The sequence below is a fragment of the Psittacula echo genome (assembly GCF_963264785.1).
Source record: "Psittacula echo genome assembly, chromosome: 6".
Classification (NCBI taxonomy): Eukaryota; Metazoa; Chordata; class Aves; order Psittaciformes; family Psittacidae; genus Psittacula; species Psittacula echo.
Genome location: NC_137743.1, coordinates 17842388 through 17858754, shown reverse-complemented (window position 1 = coordinate 17858754; position 16367 = coordinate 17842388). Strand labels below are relative to the sequence as shown.

General features: G+C 34.7%; 1 protein-coding gene across 8 annotated transcripts in view; it reads left to right on the top strand.

Annotated features, from left to right (window-relative positions):
- The window catches only part of IDE (insulin degrading enzyme), a 70043-nt gene that overhangs the window by 23073 nt on the left and 30603 nt on the right, over positions 1-16367 (top strand). For all 8 annotated transcript variants that reach the window (XM_080620305.1, XM_080620298.1, XM_080620304.1 and 5 more), the window contains exons 7-12: positions 236-398; positions 990-1082; positions 1617-1708; positions 3286-3366; positions 6285-6388; positions 16184-16286. In XM_080620305.1, the coding sequence (XP_080476431.1) occupies positions 236-398; positions 990-1082; positions 1617-1708; positions 3286-3366; positions 6285-6388; positions 16184-16286 (636 nt within the window). The remainder of the gene's footprint in view (positions 1-235; positions 399-989; positions 1083-1616; positions 1709-3285; positions 3367-6284; positions 6389-16183; positions 16287-16367) is intronic.

Below are 16367 nucleotides of genomic sequence, written 5' to 3'. Positions count from 1 at the left end.
TTTATAGTAAAGGTTGTATATTTGGTTGCAGCTGTAAGTAACTGAGATAATTCTTTTTTCTGTTTGCATCTTGAATGACAGAAGTGTTGCCCTAAGTTTTACTTTCCAGATTTTGTTGATACGTTTGTAATAAAATATCTGTGCATGTGTGAAGGGAACATATGTGCTCCTCAGATGAATAAAATAATGACAGTTCCCTTTTGTTTATGGATTTCTTTGTTTATTTCCCCCTCAGCAACTTTACAAAGTGGTACCCATTAAGGACATCAGAAATCTTTATGTCACATTTCCTATACCAGACCTTCAGAAGTACTATAAATCAAACCCTGGCCATTACCTTGGTCATCTGATTGGGCATGAAGGCCCAGGGAGTCTTTTATCAGAGCTTAAAGCCAAAGGTAAGGCCTTTGAAGGTAAAGAACTGAAAAGTAATTTATTACGCATTTGTTTGAAGCTACAGTTCACTTAAAATTGACCTCCTTGTGTTAAATTTAAAGCTACCAACTGTTTGAGTAGTTTGGGTTGTAAGCAGTTTTGCACTATATTTTTGTTCTGTGGTGGGTAAGAATAAATAACAGGCACGCTGACTACTGTAGGTATTATTTCTTGCACTCCTCTTTATCTGCCCTTGTTTAGAGGGTTATATGAACATTGACATTGACTTTGATCTTGGCCCTATTTTGTCACTGACTTAGAGAATACTGTCAGGTCCCTTAATGTCTGGAAAAGAAGAAGAGCATATCTTTTCACTATTTTTCTTCATATTACTGTTTGCAAATAGAAATAAATTACCCAATAATCAAATTATCTCGAGTTTGTCATATCACTCTGAGCAGAAAATCAGATAGGTGTGACTTATGTTTAACTTGCACCATTGCTATAGGAGTAAAGGAAAACGTGTAAAGTAGTAAAAATGTAAAAAAAGAAAAAAGAAAATGTAGCCTATATTGTTACAGATTTCTTTATGTAATATATTTTTTATTTCATAGGATGGGTAAATACTCTTGTTGGAGGACAGAAGGAAGGTGCTAGAGGTTTCATGTTTTTCATCATTAATGTGGACTTGACAGAAGAAGGACTTTGTAAGTGAAGCACTGTGTCTGCATTCCTTGTTATTACTGATCTGATGGGTTTGTGTTTGTATCCAAAGAGACTAATTGTGTTTATAGCTTGAGAGCCAGTTTATTTTAATTAACTGGTTGTTACTCTGTGTTTATATCTCTGAGTATGCTGGCATGCTTCATCTAACATAAGAAACCAATTTAGTTGAGGTTCTATTAAAGTATTTCATTAAATATTTTAAAGTAAATTTGTTTAAAAGAAAAGCTGTTAATACCTGTGTGCTGCTTATTCATGCTAATTAGACCTGAGTTAAATTATATTATAAATCAGTATCTAAACATAAGACATGTTTATTGCAGTTTTCAGAATTAGCTGGGAACAAGTGCATGTCTGAGGAAAAAATGTTTAACTTTGCCAGTGGGATTGCATATGTACTTGAGTATCTTCATGTGTTGGGGTGTAATTAAAAATATAAGCTTACATGTTTGTGTTCATCAGAATTTTTTCTTTGTGCAGAACTGAGTGAATTATTAAGCAGGTCTTTTCCTTTTCAGTGCATGTTGAAGATATAATTTTGCACATGTTTCAGTATATTCAAAAGCTACGTACAGAAGGACCTCAGGAATGGGTTTTCCAAGAGTGCAAGGTACAGTGATTGGTACTTGAAATATACGTTTGTATTTTTAGAGTTTTGGATTATAAGTATAAACAGATGCCTTGGCTGTGGAAATAATCTTTAATAATTGCATGGTAAAGTTTATTTATTTTAGAGGTGCAACATGATACAAATGACAAGTACATTCAGAACATACTGTCTTAATGTAGATGTGAAATGCTCTTACAGAGCTGTGAGCTGACATTTTATGATAGCATAATGGAGGTAGAGAAAGAAAAATCTTAATCTATCCACAGGGATTCTACATAACCTTCCTTAGCCTTCACTGAAGGTGCAGTGGGGGAAACGTTTGCTGTGGAGGGGTAACATTGAACTGGAAATTGAAATGGCTGTTGTTCTACCCCTGTCTTTCACGTGTCAAATCATATAATTGAGATTGTAAAGGCAGTAGGACATCAATCTGCTCTTTGTTCTCTCACCTTTTTGAGAAGTGAATTGAAACTTTTCATGGAGTACTTTGGCTGTACACTTCAGTCTTTGCTGAACTGTTCATGCTTCTTATGAGTCTATGTGGTTCTGTGTGCACAGAGCAAAACATGTAAAGTATCCTATTACTACACTCCTCAGTGACAGTGTGAAATAAAAAGTGTCATTTTTGCATATAGACTTGTTGGTTCACTACAAATACTTGGTTAAAGAGTTCTTGTTCTATCTTAGCTTTATTTGGTGAAAACTGTTGAGTATGTTCCAAGAGTAGAAATTCTGCAGATGCATTAACTTTTCTTGTATTTTGACAATGTATACCTGTAAAAGAAGTCTCATTACCCTCTGCTAAAAGTCCCAAAGGAATTTTTTTACTGCCATTGTAAGCAAATACAAGATTTTAAAGAGGCAGTTCCATCCTCCTATCTCATCCCTGTGTTTTTCCTTTGCTCCTCTTGTTAACAGTCTGAATATTCCTGAGGCTGTGAGGTGAGTCAGCAAGAGCTAGCAAACCAGTCGGAAAATAACCTTTTGAATTTATTTTCAGCTGAATTGTTGAATGAGTGAGTTTCACAGCATGGTTTCAGAAAAGGATGGACTGTCCTTTTTATTTGCTTTATAGTCCTAGATCCCTTTAATTCACTCTTGCCATTGAACTCTAAGAATGATGTGTTCTACTTCTGTGGCTAAGACAGCATAAAGAAACACACTTCTGTCTCTAAATGTACCTTTTGGTTGGCTGACAAAAGGAACAAAAAAGGAAGAGGGAAAGGCTTCAGTTCATTAACATAACAACAGTCATTGCACTGGAACACTGCATTGGTTGTATCAAAGTTGGTGTGTTTTCAAATTATCAAGAAATTTAAATATCTGAGCTTTGAGACAGATCTCTACTATGAACAGGACATACAGGACTTGTATAACACTTCACATTGTTTCTGAGTATTGTGCAACTTGAATATTACTGAGAACTTTTGTGTTAGATACTTGTCTGATTACTATAAAATGGCTACAACAAAACTCCTTTATTTTTTTACTTTATGAAAAGCAATTAAGTACCAGTAATTATTCTTAAAATCGTCCTTTATATACACTTTTCAACCATTTCTTACATTGTTTCCTAGGATCTAAATGCTGTGGCATTCAGGTTTAAAGATAAGGAACGACCACGAGGTTATACATCAAAGCTTGGAGGAATGTTGCATGTAAGTGATTGTTTTTGGTGTTTGTTTACAATACAGTAATCATCTAGTGCTATGTTTGATTGTACAGGTGTTTGCAAAGGTCCCATGTACTCCTGGAGCTTAGGAAGTTAATATTATGCTGCACAAATCTTAGTTTTGGCAGTCAATAAGTCAGATTTCCTTCAGTCTCTGCTATTTTATACTTCTATGCTTGGTAGAACTGATTTTACAATAACTGGAGTTGCCATTTGATCTGTTTCAGTGTTTCTCAAGACATATGTGCCATGTCATTCTGTGTCTACCTGATAGCTAAATGTTCTCTAGGGAAATATTAGAGAACTAAGATTTTATCACCAATACAAGCGCTATGTTTCTGAATGCTTCTATAGTTAACAATGTTGAAATACTGCAGTAAGCATAAACATTTGTGTTAAGAGGAAATTAGAAATGTTTGACTCTACTAATGTGATCATGTACTGGTACTGAAAGAATCATGTAGCTTATACTTAATTTTCATACTTCTTTCAAAATTAAGTTCCCTCATTTTGCGCTAAAGGAAGATTTAGGCAGGGTTTTTTTGTCTAGTTAAATTCTTGTAACTTCTGTGCATTGCAGCCATTCTTCATTGCACAGCTAATGTCTACATCTACTCAGAGGCATTTTTGCTTTCTTGGCAGGAATTCCTGTTAATGCTCCTACACCTTTAATTTGTAAAGTCTAAAATAACGATCTTAAACTTTGATATTGTCTTGCTGTTTACTAAAAAGCATTAGACAACTGAAATAATTTAAATGGGTATTTAAAGGAGCTCCTATTTGTCTCTTGCTTTTGTTCTGTCAAATACATAAAATCTCATTAACAAATGGACTTCTGAAACAGCTTTCAGTGGTCTGCATTTGTTGGATCATTCCCGATTACAATTGCTGTCTCCAAAAATCAGGCCAGGAAGTTGCCAGCAGTGTTCTAAAGAGCAGGGTATTGATTCAGGAGCTTTTTTTCACTGCTTTTTGTTTGCTGTGCTTTGCAGTGTGAATGGTAATTCCGATTCTGCTGTTAGTTGCTTAAACACTAATGGAAAAAGAACTTTTCTAGTTCTCTTTATTGCCTCAAACTCATACTAAGTCTGTATGTAGAATTAATTGAGCTAGAATTATTGTTTGGTGATTTTCTGCGCTTATGAATACTCACTGTTTTTCATAACTTGGACAAGAACATGTGTGTAAGTTAGCATGAGTAAACGTAATGTCATAGGTTGTTACGTATTTACCAGAAAGCTTTACAAAACCTTTTTACTCGACAAAGCAGAAGTTCATCTTTAAAGCACTTTTGTGCTGGTCTAAGGAGTCGCCACAAAGGTCTTGCTGTCAAATTGTATTTCATATTTGTCATGTGTAGGCTTGATGCTTTCCAGGTAATTGTTCCCTGATCTGCAGTGCTCTTTCTTCTGTTGTGTTTTGTCTCCTTAGTTGTGTGATTTTAAAAATTTTATTTTAATCTGGTTGTCATATCTAGATGGTTTTAGTCTGTTTTGGTTTAGTTACATTATGCTCTGACCTTGCTGAAAAATAATCACAGAATAGTTGAGACTGGGCCTCTGGAGGTTATCTGGTCCAATCCTCTTGCTCATGCAATGCAGAAATAAAGTAACCAAAGAAAATTTATGTTCAATTCCACTTGGTGAGCAGCCAGTGGCCTGTGTTTGTAAAAGAAATAAAGTGTAGATTTCAGGTCTCTAAGTCTGTATTGCCCTGATAATTTCAGATTAGAAGAGCATTAGAAGAGATTACTTAACATCTCCCCTTCAAGTTGCTTAGTCTGATTAGCTGTTTATGCAGAATGTAGTTAAATGAGAATTCATCAGTGTGCAGTTAATCTTTTAGGATAGACCTTTCAAATTCTGGATCTTTAGCGTTCACATTTGAACTTTTTGTAACACAGGTTTGGTACATTGCCCTTGGTCTCCACACCTTTCCCTAGCCCTTTCTCTTTTCCAAAATCGTTTGTGTTCTGTGTTCTGGAAGTCATTCCACTGTAGTTGTTTGTATAATGTATTTAATTCAGAAAGCTATTTTATAATAATTCTGGTCAAAAGTACAACTGTATGGCAAACTGCAGGTACTCAGTGCTTAAGTCACCTAGTGGTTTTCCCATGCTAAACATTTACCAATAAAATTTTCCTATCAATTATACGAAGAATTTTCAGAGGAACTCGGAACTGGTTTTTTTCTTCTTAAATTGTGACTTATTGTAAGAGATTCGTAGTTTGATCCTAAAAAAACCCACTAGAATTATGTATATCTAAATTTGCATTATGCTGTCAGATAACTGAAATATACTTTCCATTACTGTAAAAAAAATTTTGAAGTCTTAGAGAATGCTAAAAAACCTTAGCAGTTTGTTGTCTTTGTTTTTGTGGTGGATTTTGTTTTTTTATAATGGTGATGGGTTTTGTTTATTTGTTTTGTTTGGTTTATTGTTTTGTTTGTTCTGGTTTGGTTATGTGTAATTTTTCCCAAATGCACTTTAATGAGTACTTTGTGTTTTGCTATCTTTGAAAATATCCTCCAGGGGTCAGCATTCACCATGTTCTTTTTACTTGAGTTATGTCAAAACTGTTCAAAGGTGGGTGACTTCTTATATTGGGACATAAAATATTTCAAGAGAATGGTAATATGTAGTATATAAGATTACCTAATAGAGGAGAAATGATTGCATAGTTTCACTGCTTCTTCATCTTCTTTAGTTTTAAGAGAAAGATTTTAAGACATCTATACACTTCTAACTTTAAATTACAATGCTAATACAGACTTTGTGACCAGAAACATATGCTTTTATTTCCTTTACAAAACAGTATTTCCTTCATGCTTAGTTTTTGTTTAATTCATCAACATGCTTCTGGGCTTATTTTTTTTTTATTTTTTTTTTTTTTTTTTTGTTAGTATTACCCTATAGAAGAAGTATTGGCTGCTGAATATTTGCTTGAAGAATTTAGGCCTGATTTAATAGAGATGGTACTGGATAAATTGAGACCAGAAAATGTTCGGTAAGTTAAACTGCAGTAACTTGTATTTTAAACCAAACATTGTAAGAAAGCAGATGAACTAATGGGAACACAAGTTCTTAGGTGTTTCTTACAACTCCAAAGTAAATGTTGCTGAAAAAGAGCTAGTTGTTCTGTGTGTTGTTTCTGCTCCCCATTGAAAATAAGCCCTCTAATAAGAGTGCATGCAGCTCTTTCTGTTCAGACAGAAATGTCCTTTCAGTCCTTTCTATACAGCATGTCTTCCTCAGACTAGTAGGCAGACTGGAGGTAAGAAGGGAAGATTATGTCAGGCTTAGCAAGGATATACAATTGAGAGTCCTGAATCATGGAAATGGGGCAAACAGAAGAAACAAAGAGAAGAGGTTTGAGTCAAAAGAGCCTCCTGTAGGACAGCAGCAGAACTGATAGGACCAAACCTGAAGGAGCTAAGCAGCAAAACTGATGCAGGCTTAAATGCAGAAAAGCCTACAAAGGGCAAAGAAATGGAAGTTTACCTTCCTGTCTATGAAAATAATGTCTCTTGGGATATTTTAAAATATGAAATCAGTTCCTGTAACACAGAGTATTGTGTGAGAGACATTTTAGTGATTGTTTATTTAGAAAAAGAGGTGAATATTGGAAAGAGAAGTCTGGTTATGCACTCAGCTAAATATGTAAAATATTGAATAACCGTTTCTTACTTGTTCTGTGCACTAAACAGGCAGAGGTTGAGTAGGACACTATGTAAATTTGTGTGTGTATATATTTGCATGTATAATGTGGCACAGTCAATTACTAGAAGGTTGCATGGGTAACAGTTATAACTAGTACTTTCTGGCCTGCTTTTTTTTTTTCCTGCCACTTGGTTCTTTTAACGTATCTTTTGTGTATATAGTAATATTAAATTAGTGACAAAGAGAGATTTGTAAAATGGATGAAAACACAGAAACAAGCTCTTGCTTGTGATCCTGTATTAGTCTTGCTGTATTTGAAGACTGTTTTGTAAGCTAGGTATATGATACAAAAAAATAATGATTTGGGGGGGTGGTGTGTCTGTTTCTCATGTGTTCTAAACTGAAGTATTCAGTCAGTGTTGGCTATAGAAAGGCAGTGAGGCACGCATTCATGTATTTCTAGAGTTTATATATTTCAGCCTTCTGAAATTACTGTGAATTACTTAAAAGTTTGGGCACGAATCTTCAGTGTGTTTGCATGGCAAGATCTGTTTGTATATTCATTTAATTTAAGATGCGTGTTACTTCATTTTCAAAAGATGGTATATTTCCAATACTGGATAAAGTAGGATAAAATTGGAACTGTATTTATAAATGTCATGGGGTTCTGGTGTTTCTATGGGTATACAAGTAATTATAAAGTAAGGGAACCTGCCTATGTCAGTCACAGTAGTTGCCATAGTAATTAATGCCCTTTAAAGAAGAGCCTATATCTTTGTGTGTGGGTGTGCATCTCATGTGTAATGTGTGTGGGATACTGCAGCTGAAGCTTGAATATTTCCAGACCATATTTTGAACAAACACAACTTTAAAGAAAATTTCCAGATTCTCTTTCTTTTTGTATTAAATACGTCTATTTTGAATGCAATTTCATGTTGATCTGCTCCCCAGCTTCCTGGAAATTTGGTACAAGAGCTTACCTTTAACACAAAGACTGGTTTTAGTAACTAAAGAGAGAATATATAATTACTTCTCTGAAGAAAGCTTAACCAAATTCTGCACAAATTTGAACTTGTAACTGGTTTTAGAATTGCTCACAAGAAATATGTAAACCATTTTTTTAATCCTGATTTAATACTCATTTTAATACTGATTTAGTAAACAAGCTACAGGTGCTTAATCAGATGTGATGTTTATTAGAGCTTCATATAAAATATGGCTCTTAACATTGCAAGAAAACAGTCAATATTGACTTACCTTTCATAATTAAATTTGGTCTTTGTTATTAGCCAGAGAACTTCCAAAGCATCTGCTTGTTGAAGTTTCAAAAAATTGCTAGAGGAAATTAATATATGCAAATACATTCATACACTCTTTAAGGTTATCAGAAGCTGCTGGATGTCACAGACCTCTCATCAGGTTTCTGTTACTCCTGTTGCCGGCTTTGCCAGCCTTTTCACCCTCCCTTCCAGCTGACAGTACTTGAGCATAAAGTAGCCATAATTAACCTTGTTCAAAAGTTACTAGTGTGACAAAGGAAAATGTAGAGAATGCAGGCAGAGGGAGAAAATTCAGGTCTACAGAATGTGATCAGAAGCACAGGAATAGTGGTGACATGTTTTAGAAAAATTTAGTATGTTACGTGCTGTGTTTTTTTTCAAATATGTACTAGTTTCATAATGTTCTTTAGTTAATATAAGCCCGTATTTTCACTTGCAGTTGCAGTCCTGCATTCCTCTTTGTCCTTGATAAAAAAAAAAAAAGGGGGGTGAGGGGGAAGAGAAGAGTAAGATGAGAAAGAATGTTATCAGAGAGAGAGAAAAAAAATACATGGAACTTAGCTGTTACTTGAAGCATTAGTAACCAAAGAAAATAATTGTTTACTATTATATGTATCTTTATTTCTAGTAATTTTGTAGGGTTACATCAGTTTTCTCTCATTTGTCAAAGTGACTTGATGGGAATATATTTAAGCTTGGTAGTTACGGATTAATTTTAGATAAAAGGATTTTTTTCAAGATGGGACAAATCTAGAGCAAATGCCAACTGAAGATCATCAGCTTTAGTATTTGAACTGGGAAGCATTGATCTTTCAGATAATGGAGATAGTGTTTTCATCTCAGCTTTTCAAATTTAACCTGTATGTGACTTTTTAAGTAGCAAAGTGTAGTATGTTTAGACTGGAGAGGCATAGTGGTGGGGGTGTTTTGGAAGCTAAATTTGATAGAATAGGTATGCTTTTCTATACAGGAAGGCTTCAAAGTTTTCATAATGGAAGCGTGATGGTGGTTTGGTGACTGAACAAAGCATATTGTCAGAGAGGGATGATCATTTAGTAACTTCTGTGTATGTGGGTTTCCATGTGTTCTTGGGCTTTAAATGTCTTGGGTCTCACTCTGCTTTCTTCTAGCTTGTTATGTGCTTTTTTCTGGCTGCTGGAAGAAATACGTTTTTTAATCTTCCCTCAGGACTAACCACATTGCCTCATCACCTTACCTGGCATAAAATACAGATTATAATGATTATGTAGTTTTAAGCATTTGAATTAAGAAAGCCAAATATTGGGATATAAAGAGACTTTCAAAACTGGAATATATCTGGTTTTATGGGCTCTTCAGTGTATTGTTAAAGAAATTGTAGCTTCTTTTTGTTGCATAGATTTTAGTAGGGCTTAAAGATAGTAAGCATGAGCAGGTTAGTTCTCTGAAGCTTAAATAGCCACAGCTATGCCTACAGCTGTCCTGTTAAAGCTTAAATATAAATACATACAAACTAGAGAGGAACCAAAGACTGATTAAATGCAGTTTGAACAGTGGAATTCAGCAAAGCACTGATATTCTAATTGAATTGAATGAGGCCTGCAGGAGGCCTGTAATGATGTAGCAGCAGGCATACTCTGAGTTTGAATGGTATATGGTCAGAGTAATGATAAATGTATTGCTTATAATGTGTAGACTAAAAGCACGCCAGTGTTTGTTATTGCTATAACAACTGTACATTTACATCTTAGTTCTCTTTTTGTTCAGACTATTTATCTTCTCCAAAAATGTAACAAAATAAACCCAAGTAATCAAAATTTAAGATTGTGTCATGTTGCTTTTTCCTGTTTCTCTAAATAATACATTTTTTCAGTGTACACACAAAAGTTATAGTTATGCTTCTGTGTAGGTTCTATGATAATAATGCAAGCTGTTTTTTCTCAGGTATAAAAATCTAAGTCCTTTCACTTTTAGTGGGAATTAAATGTTTATATTCAGGGCATCAGGTGTTTAAAGATCTGAACTAATTAGGCTTTTCCGTTTTCATGTGATTAAAGCAAAATACTAACTTGTATATAGTACTATATTCCTTCTAGACACATTTTAAGCACTTTGAAATTAGAAGTAGAATGAAATGAACTAGGATTTTTTTTTATCTTAAAATACTTCAGAGTGAGTAAAATATAACAAGGAATATAATTTCAGAGTATCTTTTATTTTAAATTGCTGGCAAGGTAAAATATCTTGGAGGAACAAAAACCCCTCCAATATTAAATATTACTAAAAGTGTTATCATCCACGAGGATGATCAAGGGACTGGGGCGCCTCCCGTATGAAGACAGGCTGAGAAAGTTGGGGCTGTTCAGCTTGGAGAAGAGAAGGCTGTGTGGAGACATCATAGCAGCCTTCCAGTATCTGATAGGGGGCCTACAAGGATGATGGGGATGGACTATTCATTAGGGACTGTAGTGGTAAGACAAGGGATAATGGGTTAAAACTTAAACAGGGGAAGTTTAGGTTGGATATACGGAGGAAGTTCTTTACTGTGAGGGTGGTGAGGCACTGGAATGGGTTGCCCAGGGAAGTTGTGAATGCTCCATCCCTGGTGGTGTTCAAGGCCAGGTTGGACAAGGCCTTGGATGGCATGGTTTAGTGCTCCCTGCCCATGGCAAGGGGGTTTGGAACTAGATGATCTTAAGGTCCTTTCCAACCCTAATTATTCTATGATTCTATGATTCCATGGTATGATACAAAGATTCAGGGCTCTCCTGAAAGAATGAGTTGAGGTTATAAATGCTAATAAAAAGATCGCCTTGTGGTTTACTTTTTTAATTACATCTGTATCTATATGCATCTAGCAGTCCAGAAGGTTGTTTTCTTCTTTTGTCTTTGAGCAAATTCTACAGACTAATAAAATGTTGTGGACATGTGCTTTTAAGTATCTATATATGTTCTGGTTACTCACCATTTACTGATATTTATGTTCATATTCACCTTTCTATTCTCCCTTTTAATGAAAGAGTTCGTATGTGCCATATCATTCCAACTTTGATGTTGTTATTTGTTTGTTTTGTTTGGTGGGGGGTTTTGTCCCTTTTGTTTTTCTTTTTATGCCTTGTGTATTACAGTGGCCCCATCCGCCATCCATGGAAGTGTTCAAGGCCAGGTTGGACAGGGCTTTGAGCAACCTGGTCTAGGGGTGGGTTTCGCTTCCCATGGCAGGAGGGTTGGAAATAGATATTTTTTGAGGTCCTTTCCAACCCAAACCACAGTATGAGTCAATGATTTTGGATTTTTTGTTTGTATAATGGTTTTATTTGTAATTGCTTATATATCTATATTGGGGTAGCTGCATTCAAAGTGAGAGGCTTCTGTTAAATGTTTTTTTAAAAAGTTTAGCTTTTCAACTGTTATTTTCTTAACAAACTGTCTTTATTGAAAGTATGGAAAAATATCCATATTCCCAGATGGTAGCAAGTATCCATATGTGCTTCTATTTGACTGAACCGTAACAGGAAGTTTTGATATTCTTCTCCCCCCTCCCACCCCCAAACACTACTTGTTGCATTTAGTGGCTTAATTTCCCTGATAGAGAAACCTTTTTAAGATGTATCATTTTTACTTGTTCAAACTGTGCTGGGTTTTGCCAACCATCTGTGAAGATAAGGGACTTGGCATGTGTTGCAATCTTAGCTGAAAAATGTAATTTCCAATAATTCCCCCCCCCCATCATCTGCAGAATAAATGCTCATATTAAAATTTAAGCTAGTGACTCATCAAATTAAGCAACCAAGGAATATTTTCCCCTGGGTAGCAAATGGACTTTTTTCCTCTCTTGGTATCTGAAGTGCATCACTAGTACTATCCTAGAGGGAACAAAAATAAAATGAATGCCAAAAACGTTGATACAGAGATTCCTGAAGACTGGAATTTCACAGATACTAAGCAAACAGTTATTTCAATGCAGCTGCTGATGCTCATCCCTGATGATAGGCATGTTACAATTTTGGAACGTATGTGTTAATTTTTAATTGCATTGTATCTGAGTAAAGATGTTGAAAATCACAATTTTTTCACTTATTTCAATCCCCATAAACTGTTGTGTTTGTAGAGACTTAGTTTTATTGAACTCTAAGAAATAATTCGTGCTTCTGCAGGATGATTGGAATGCTACACCCCAGCAACATCTCTCTGCATGTAGTTTCCCCTCTTATTCTATTTCCTAATGAGAATTGTGTGGAACTGGCTTCATATAGCCATATTGCCTTGCATCAGTTTTACTGATCATCTTGGGGGAAGTTATAAACAAAGGTAGGCTTTTGTTGGTTTTGTCTCGGTCATTTTATTCATTTGAATAGATATGTGTAATTTTTTCACTTGTTTGACAATATCTTGTTCTGGAAGACAAAGTTTAAATTAAAACCAGCAGTTGTTCCTTCTTGAGTATAAATTCATTTTTTTACAACAAATTTGCTTTGTCATGTCTGTTACTAGTATCACAAATACTGTGATCTCAAAGCCTATTACTTCTTCACCCTTTGAAGCTTGAGTTTTGTTATGTAAATGTAGAATATAATAGTTGATTATCTTTCCTGGAAGTATATTGATTTTAAAGCATAGGTTCTCTTCCCAAGTAACACCCTTCTGTGGATCTGTGACTTGTAGCTTCATTTTAGATTTCAGGAAAGTGATAAATAAATAAATAAATTGGTTCTAGTAAATAGGTATTACATCACAGAAACCGTTCTTCTTTTTTGAAAATTGACCATAACTGAGGACTGAAACAGTTTGCATGTACAAGAATGTACACATAGAAATAAAATGCATTTATAGTTTCAGCTGTATTCTGTGGTCGTGAATGGCTCAGAAGTCGAACTGCATTGGTTGAGTTTAAATATGTTTTAAGCAGATCATGATAATTTGCCCGATTGCCTGTCTTACTTTTCCAGTGCATTTCAATTCTGTCTTAAACCATATGGATATTCATAGTGCTGCACAGCACAGAAATGAAAAGCAGAAGCAACATTACGTAACTGGGAATTTTAAATATGCATCACGATACATTTAAGTAGCTGCATAACATTGTATTTCTACCTGTGGTGCTTCTTTCCCCTCTTCTTTTCCTGTCCTGGTATTCATTGCTCTTGGTGCTTGTATCTTGGTTTAGGCAGAATGAATGTCTTGTAGTCTGTTTCATGTTGCTGTGAGTATGTTTCCAGGAGTTCAAAATGTAAGTTACCATTCTAGTGGTGATTTGGAGTTTGGAGCGGACAGGAGGATCTCTTGAAGCAGAACTGATTGAAGAATTGCTGTTTTCCACAATTTCATTTTGTGTATGTTGAGCAGACAGAATTATTTTTAGCTCTTTAATTTTGGTATGCTCCTGTAGCAACTGTTTGGGTGCTTGGATTGTCAATACAGCTTGAGCATTGGTACATTGGAGAGGGTAGAAGGAGGGATATCAAATAACAGACATTTGTATATTATACTATAAAACACCTTTCTCTTGCTCTCAGACTGTGTGATTACTGGGATTTCATCAGGATAATAATTTTGTGGTTTTTTTTTTTTTTCTTTTTTCCATTTTTTCTCTAATTTATTTTTTATTTAATGCATGAAAAAGCCTGATAGTTTGCTCTGAAATTCTAATAATTTTATGGTTTTTATAGTCTCTTATGAACTTCATCTGTACATGATAAAGCTTTTGCTCACCAGCTGTCTTGAGTTAAAATGCAAAACATAATAGAATACTGCTATGACTCATTTTAATGCAAACAACAATCTGCAATAGATTCTACCTTGTTGATCAAGCTAGTGTCTGCTGTGTTGCAAGCATAAATATTCTTTAGCATTAAAGTGCTCAGTTCTTTTTTGAATATTTATTTAGTATTGTTTCTTTTATATAAAAAATGAAATAGATGTAACAGGCAAACAGGTATGAAACCATTTTATAAGAAGTCACAATAAAAATGTTAACCATTTCTATTGCCATTTGCAATGAGAGATGAAATAATATATCTCTTCAAGATTACTATTCTCATGCTGGTTTGAATATTGGATAACTTTTGCAGTGGAGCAGGGGCTGTTTTGTGCATGTGTATGTGTGTTCACGCTACACGTGGTTCTTTCAAGCTTGGGGAGTAAAAATTTCTTCCGCAACCCAAAGGAAATCTGCATCCCTCAACCATGAGGTTTGATTGCCCCTCTTTAGTGTGTATGATTTAAAATACTGTCTCAAACTGTGGTCAAATCCTGCTTCAATTTTTGAATCTTGCTTGAAAATGTATCTTTATGGTCCGATGTGACTGAGGTACACTTGTAATTCATTTAAATGCATCTAATGCTAGCAATTCACCGCACTGTTCTCCTGCTATTTGACCTACAATGCACAGATCAAATTATTAATAATTTGAAAATCTTTGTAATAGGGCAGTCTAGAACTGAATATAGCAGAATCCTGGGGTTTTTCAGTCTTCTTGGATCATTTAGTCATTTATGTGTAAACATTAGATGAAAAAGGAGAGATTGAGGACATAAGCATCTAAAATATTAATAGTCCACTTATTTAATTTTGGTATTTTTAAAATATATTCAAAAACTCATCCCAAGGGTATTCTCCAGTAATGTATTTGTAAAGTAAAAGACTATAGTTTGAGGCACGTCCATATGGCTGTTTTGATTAAAGCCCCACTTTGCCATGCACATTAGAAATACAAAACAGAATGTTCCTGGCCTGAAGATATTGCATTAAAAAAGAACACTTAAATTGCGTATATTTTGATGTTTCAATGTGCATTTTAGCCATCTGCACAAGATTTGGCAGAGTTCATTGCTGTGCTATTCAGCATCCAGGGATTGTTAAATACATGCAGGAGGTAATGGTGCTACCTTTTTTGACCATTTCAAAATTCTTGTAAACATCTATTTACTTGTAGAGCTAGCTACGTATTTCCATTGAATACCCTTTCGTCTTGTAGGGTGTTAAAAAGAATTAAAGGAGTTTTCTTTATACCTATTATGAAGACTACTGAAAAAATACTCTGACGTTTTTTAACTTTCTTTATTCTGGATTTCCTCTTATTTAGATGTATTCTTTAGTTCCAGGAGCATCTTGACGATGCTGTTAGTTACATGGTTTAGTTTTAGGCAGTCCTGCAAGAAGCAGGGAATTGAACTTGGATGATCCTTAGGTCCTTTCCAACTTAAGATATTCTATGATTCTATGATTGAGGTTTCTAATTGATTATAGTTCTTTTGTATTGACTGTAAAAGATTTTAATCTTCCTGCTTTTCTTCCCTTCTCCTCAAAAAGCCCCAAATCAACAAAAAAAAAAAAAAGGGGGGGGGAGGCAGGAATGAAACAGGTATCAATCTGAAATGAGCATGTATACAAAATGAAGAAACTTTTACTATCAGATTATGAATGTGAGAGTGAAACTGCAATAATGTAATCTAAAACACTAGGTCTGGAATAAAATTTCTGTAGTTAGTATTTTCACATACCTGAGTGCTGATATAGGTTGTATGAAAAATGTTGTAGTCACTTCAGTATTTCATAGAAGATCTCAAGTGCTGCTTTCTGTGTTTTCTGGAAAAATGACAAAATCTAAAAAATAGAAATTGAGTGCAACAATAATTGTATGTAACTTTAGGTTGTAGCACATTAGAAAATCGGTAAAATTAAATGATGCCAATAATCTGATTTCATGGTTAACCTTATTGTGTAGTTCAATATATGTATGCTTGCTGTCCAGATACACTCTGTAATTGTTCAGGGACTGTTTCCAGAAATCAGTGCTTTCTGGTGATGGAACAGTGAATAATTTCTCACAATCTTTTCTCAAACACATTCATGCCAAAGTGCTTTGTCTCTTTGTTTTCAGAGTTGCAATAGTTTCCAAGTCTTTTGAAGGAAAAACTGATCGAACAGAAGACTGGTATGGAACACAGTACAAGCAAGAAGCAATTTCTGATGAAGTTATTAAGGCATGTTAAAACTTACAATATATTCTAATCTCTGCAAGTATAAGACAGTGGTAAATTCTTTGTCAGATTTCATTTAGTTGA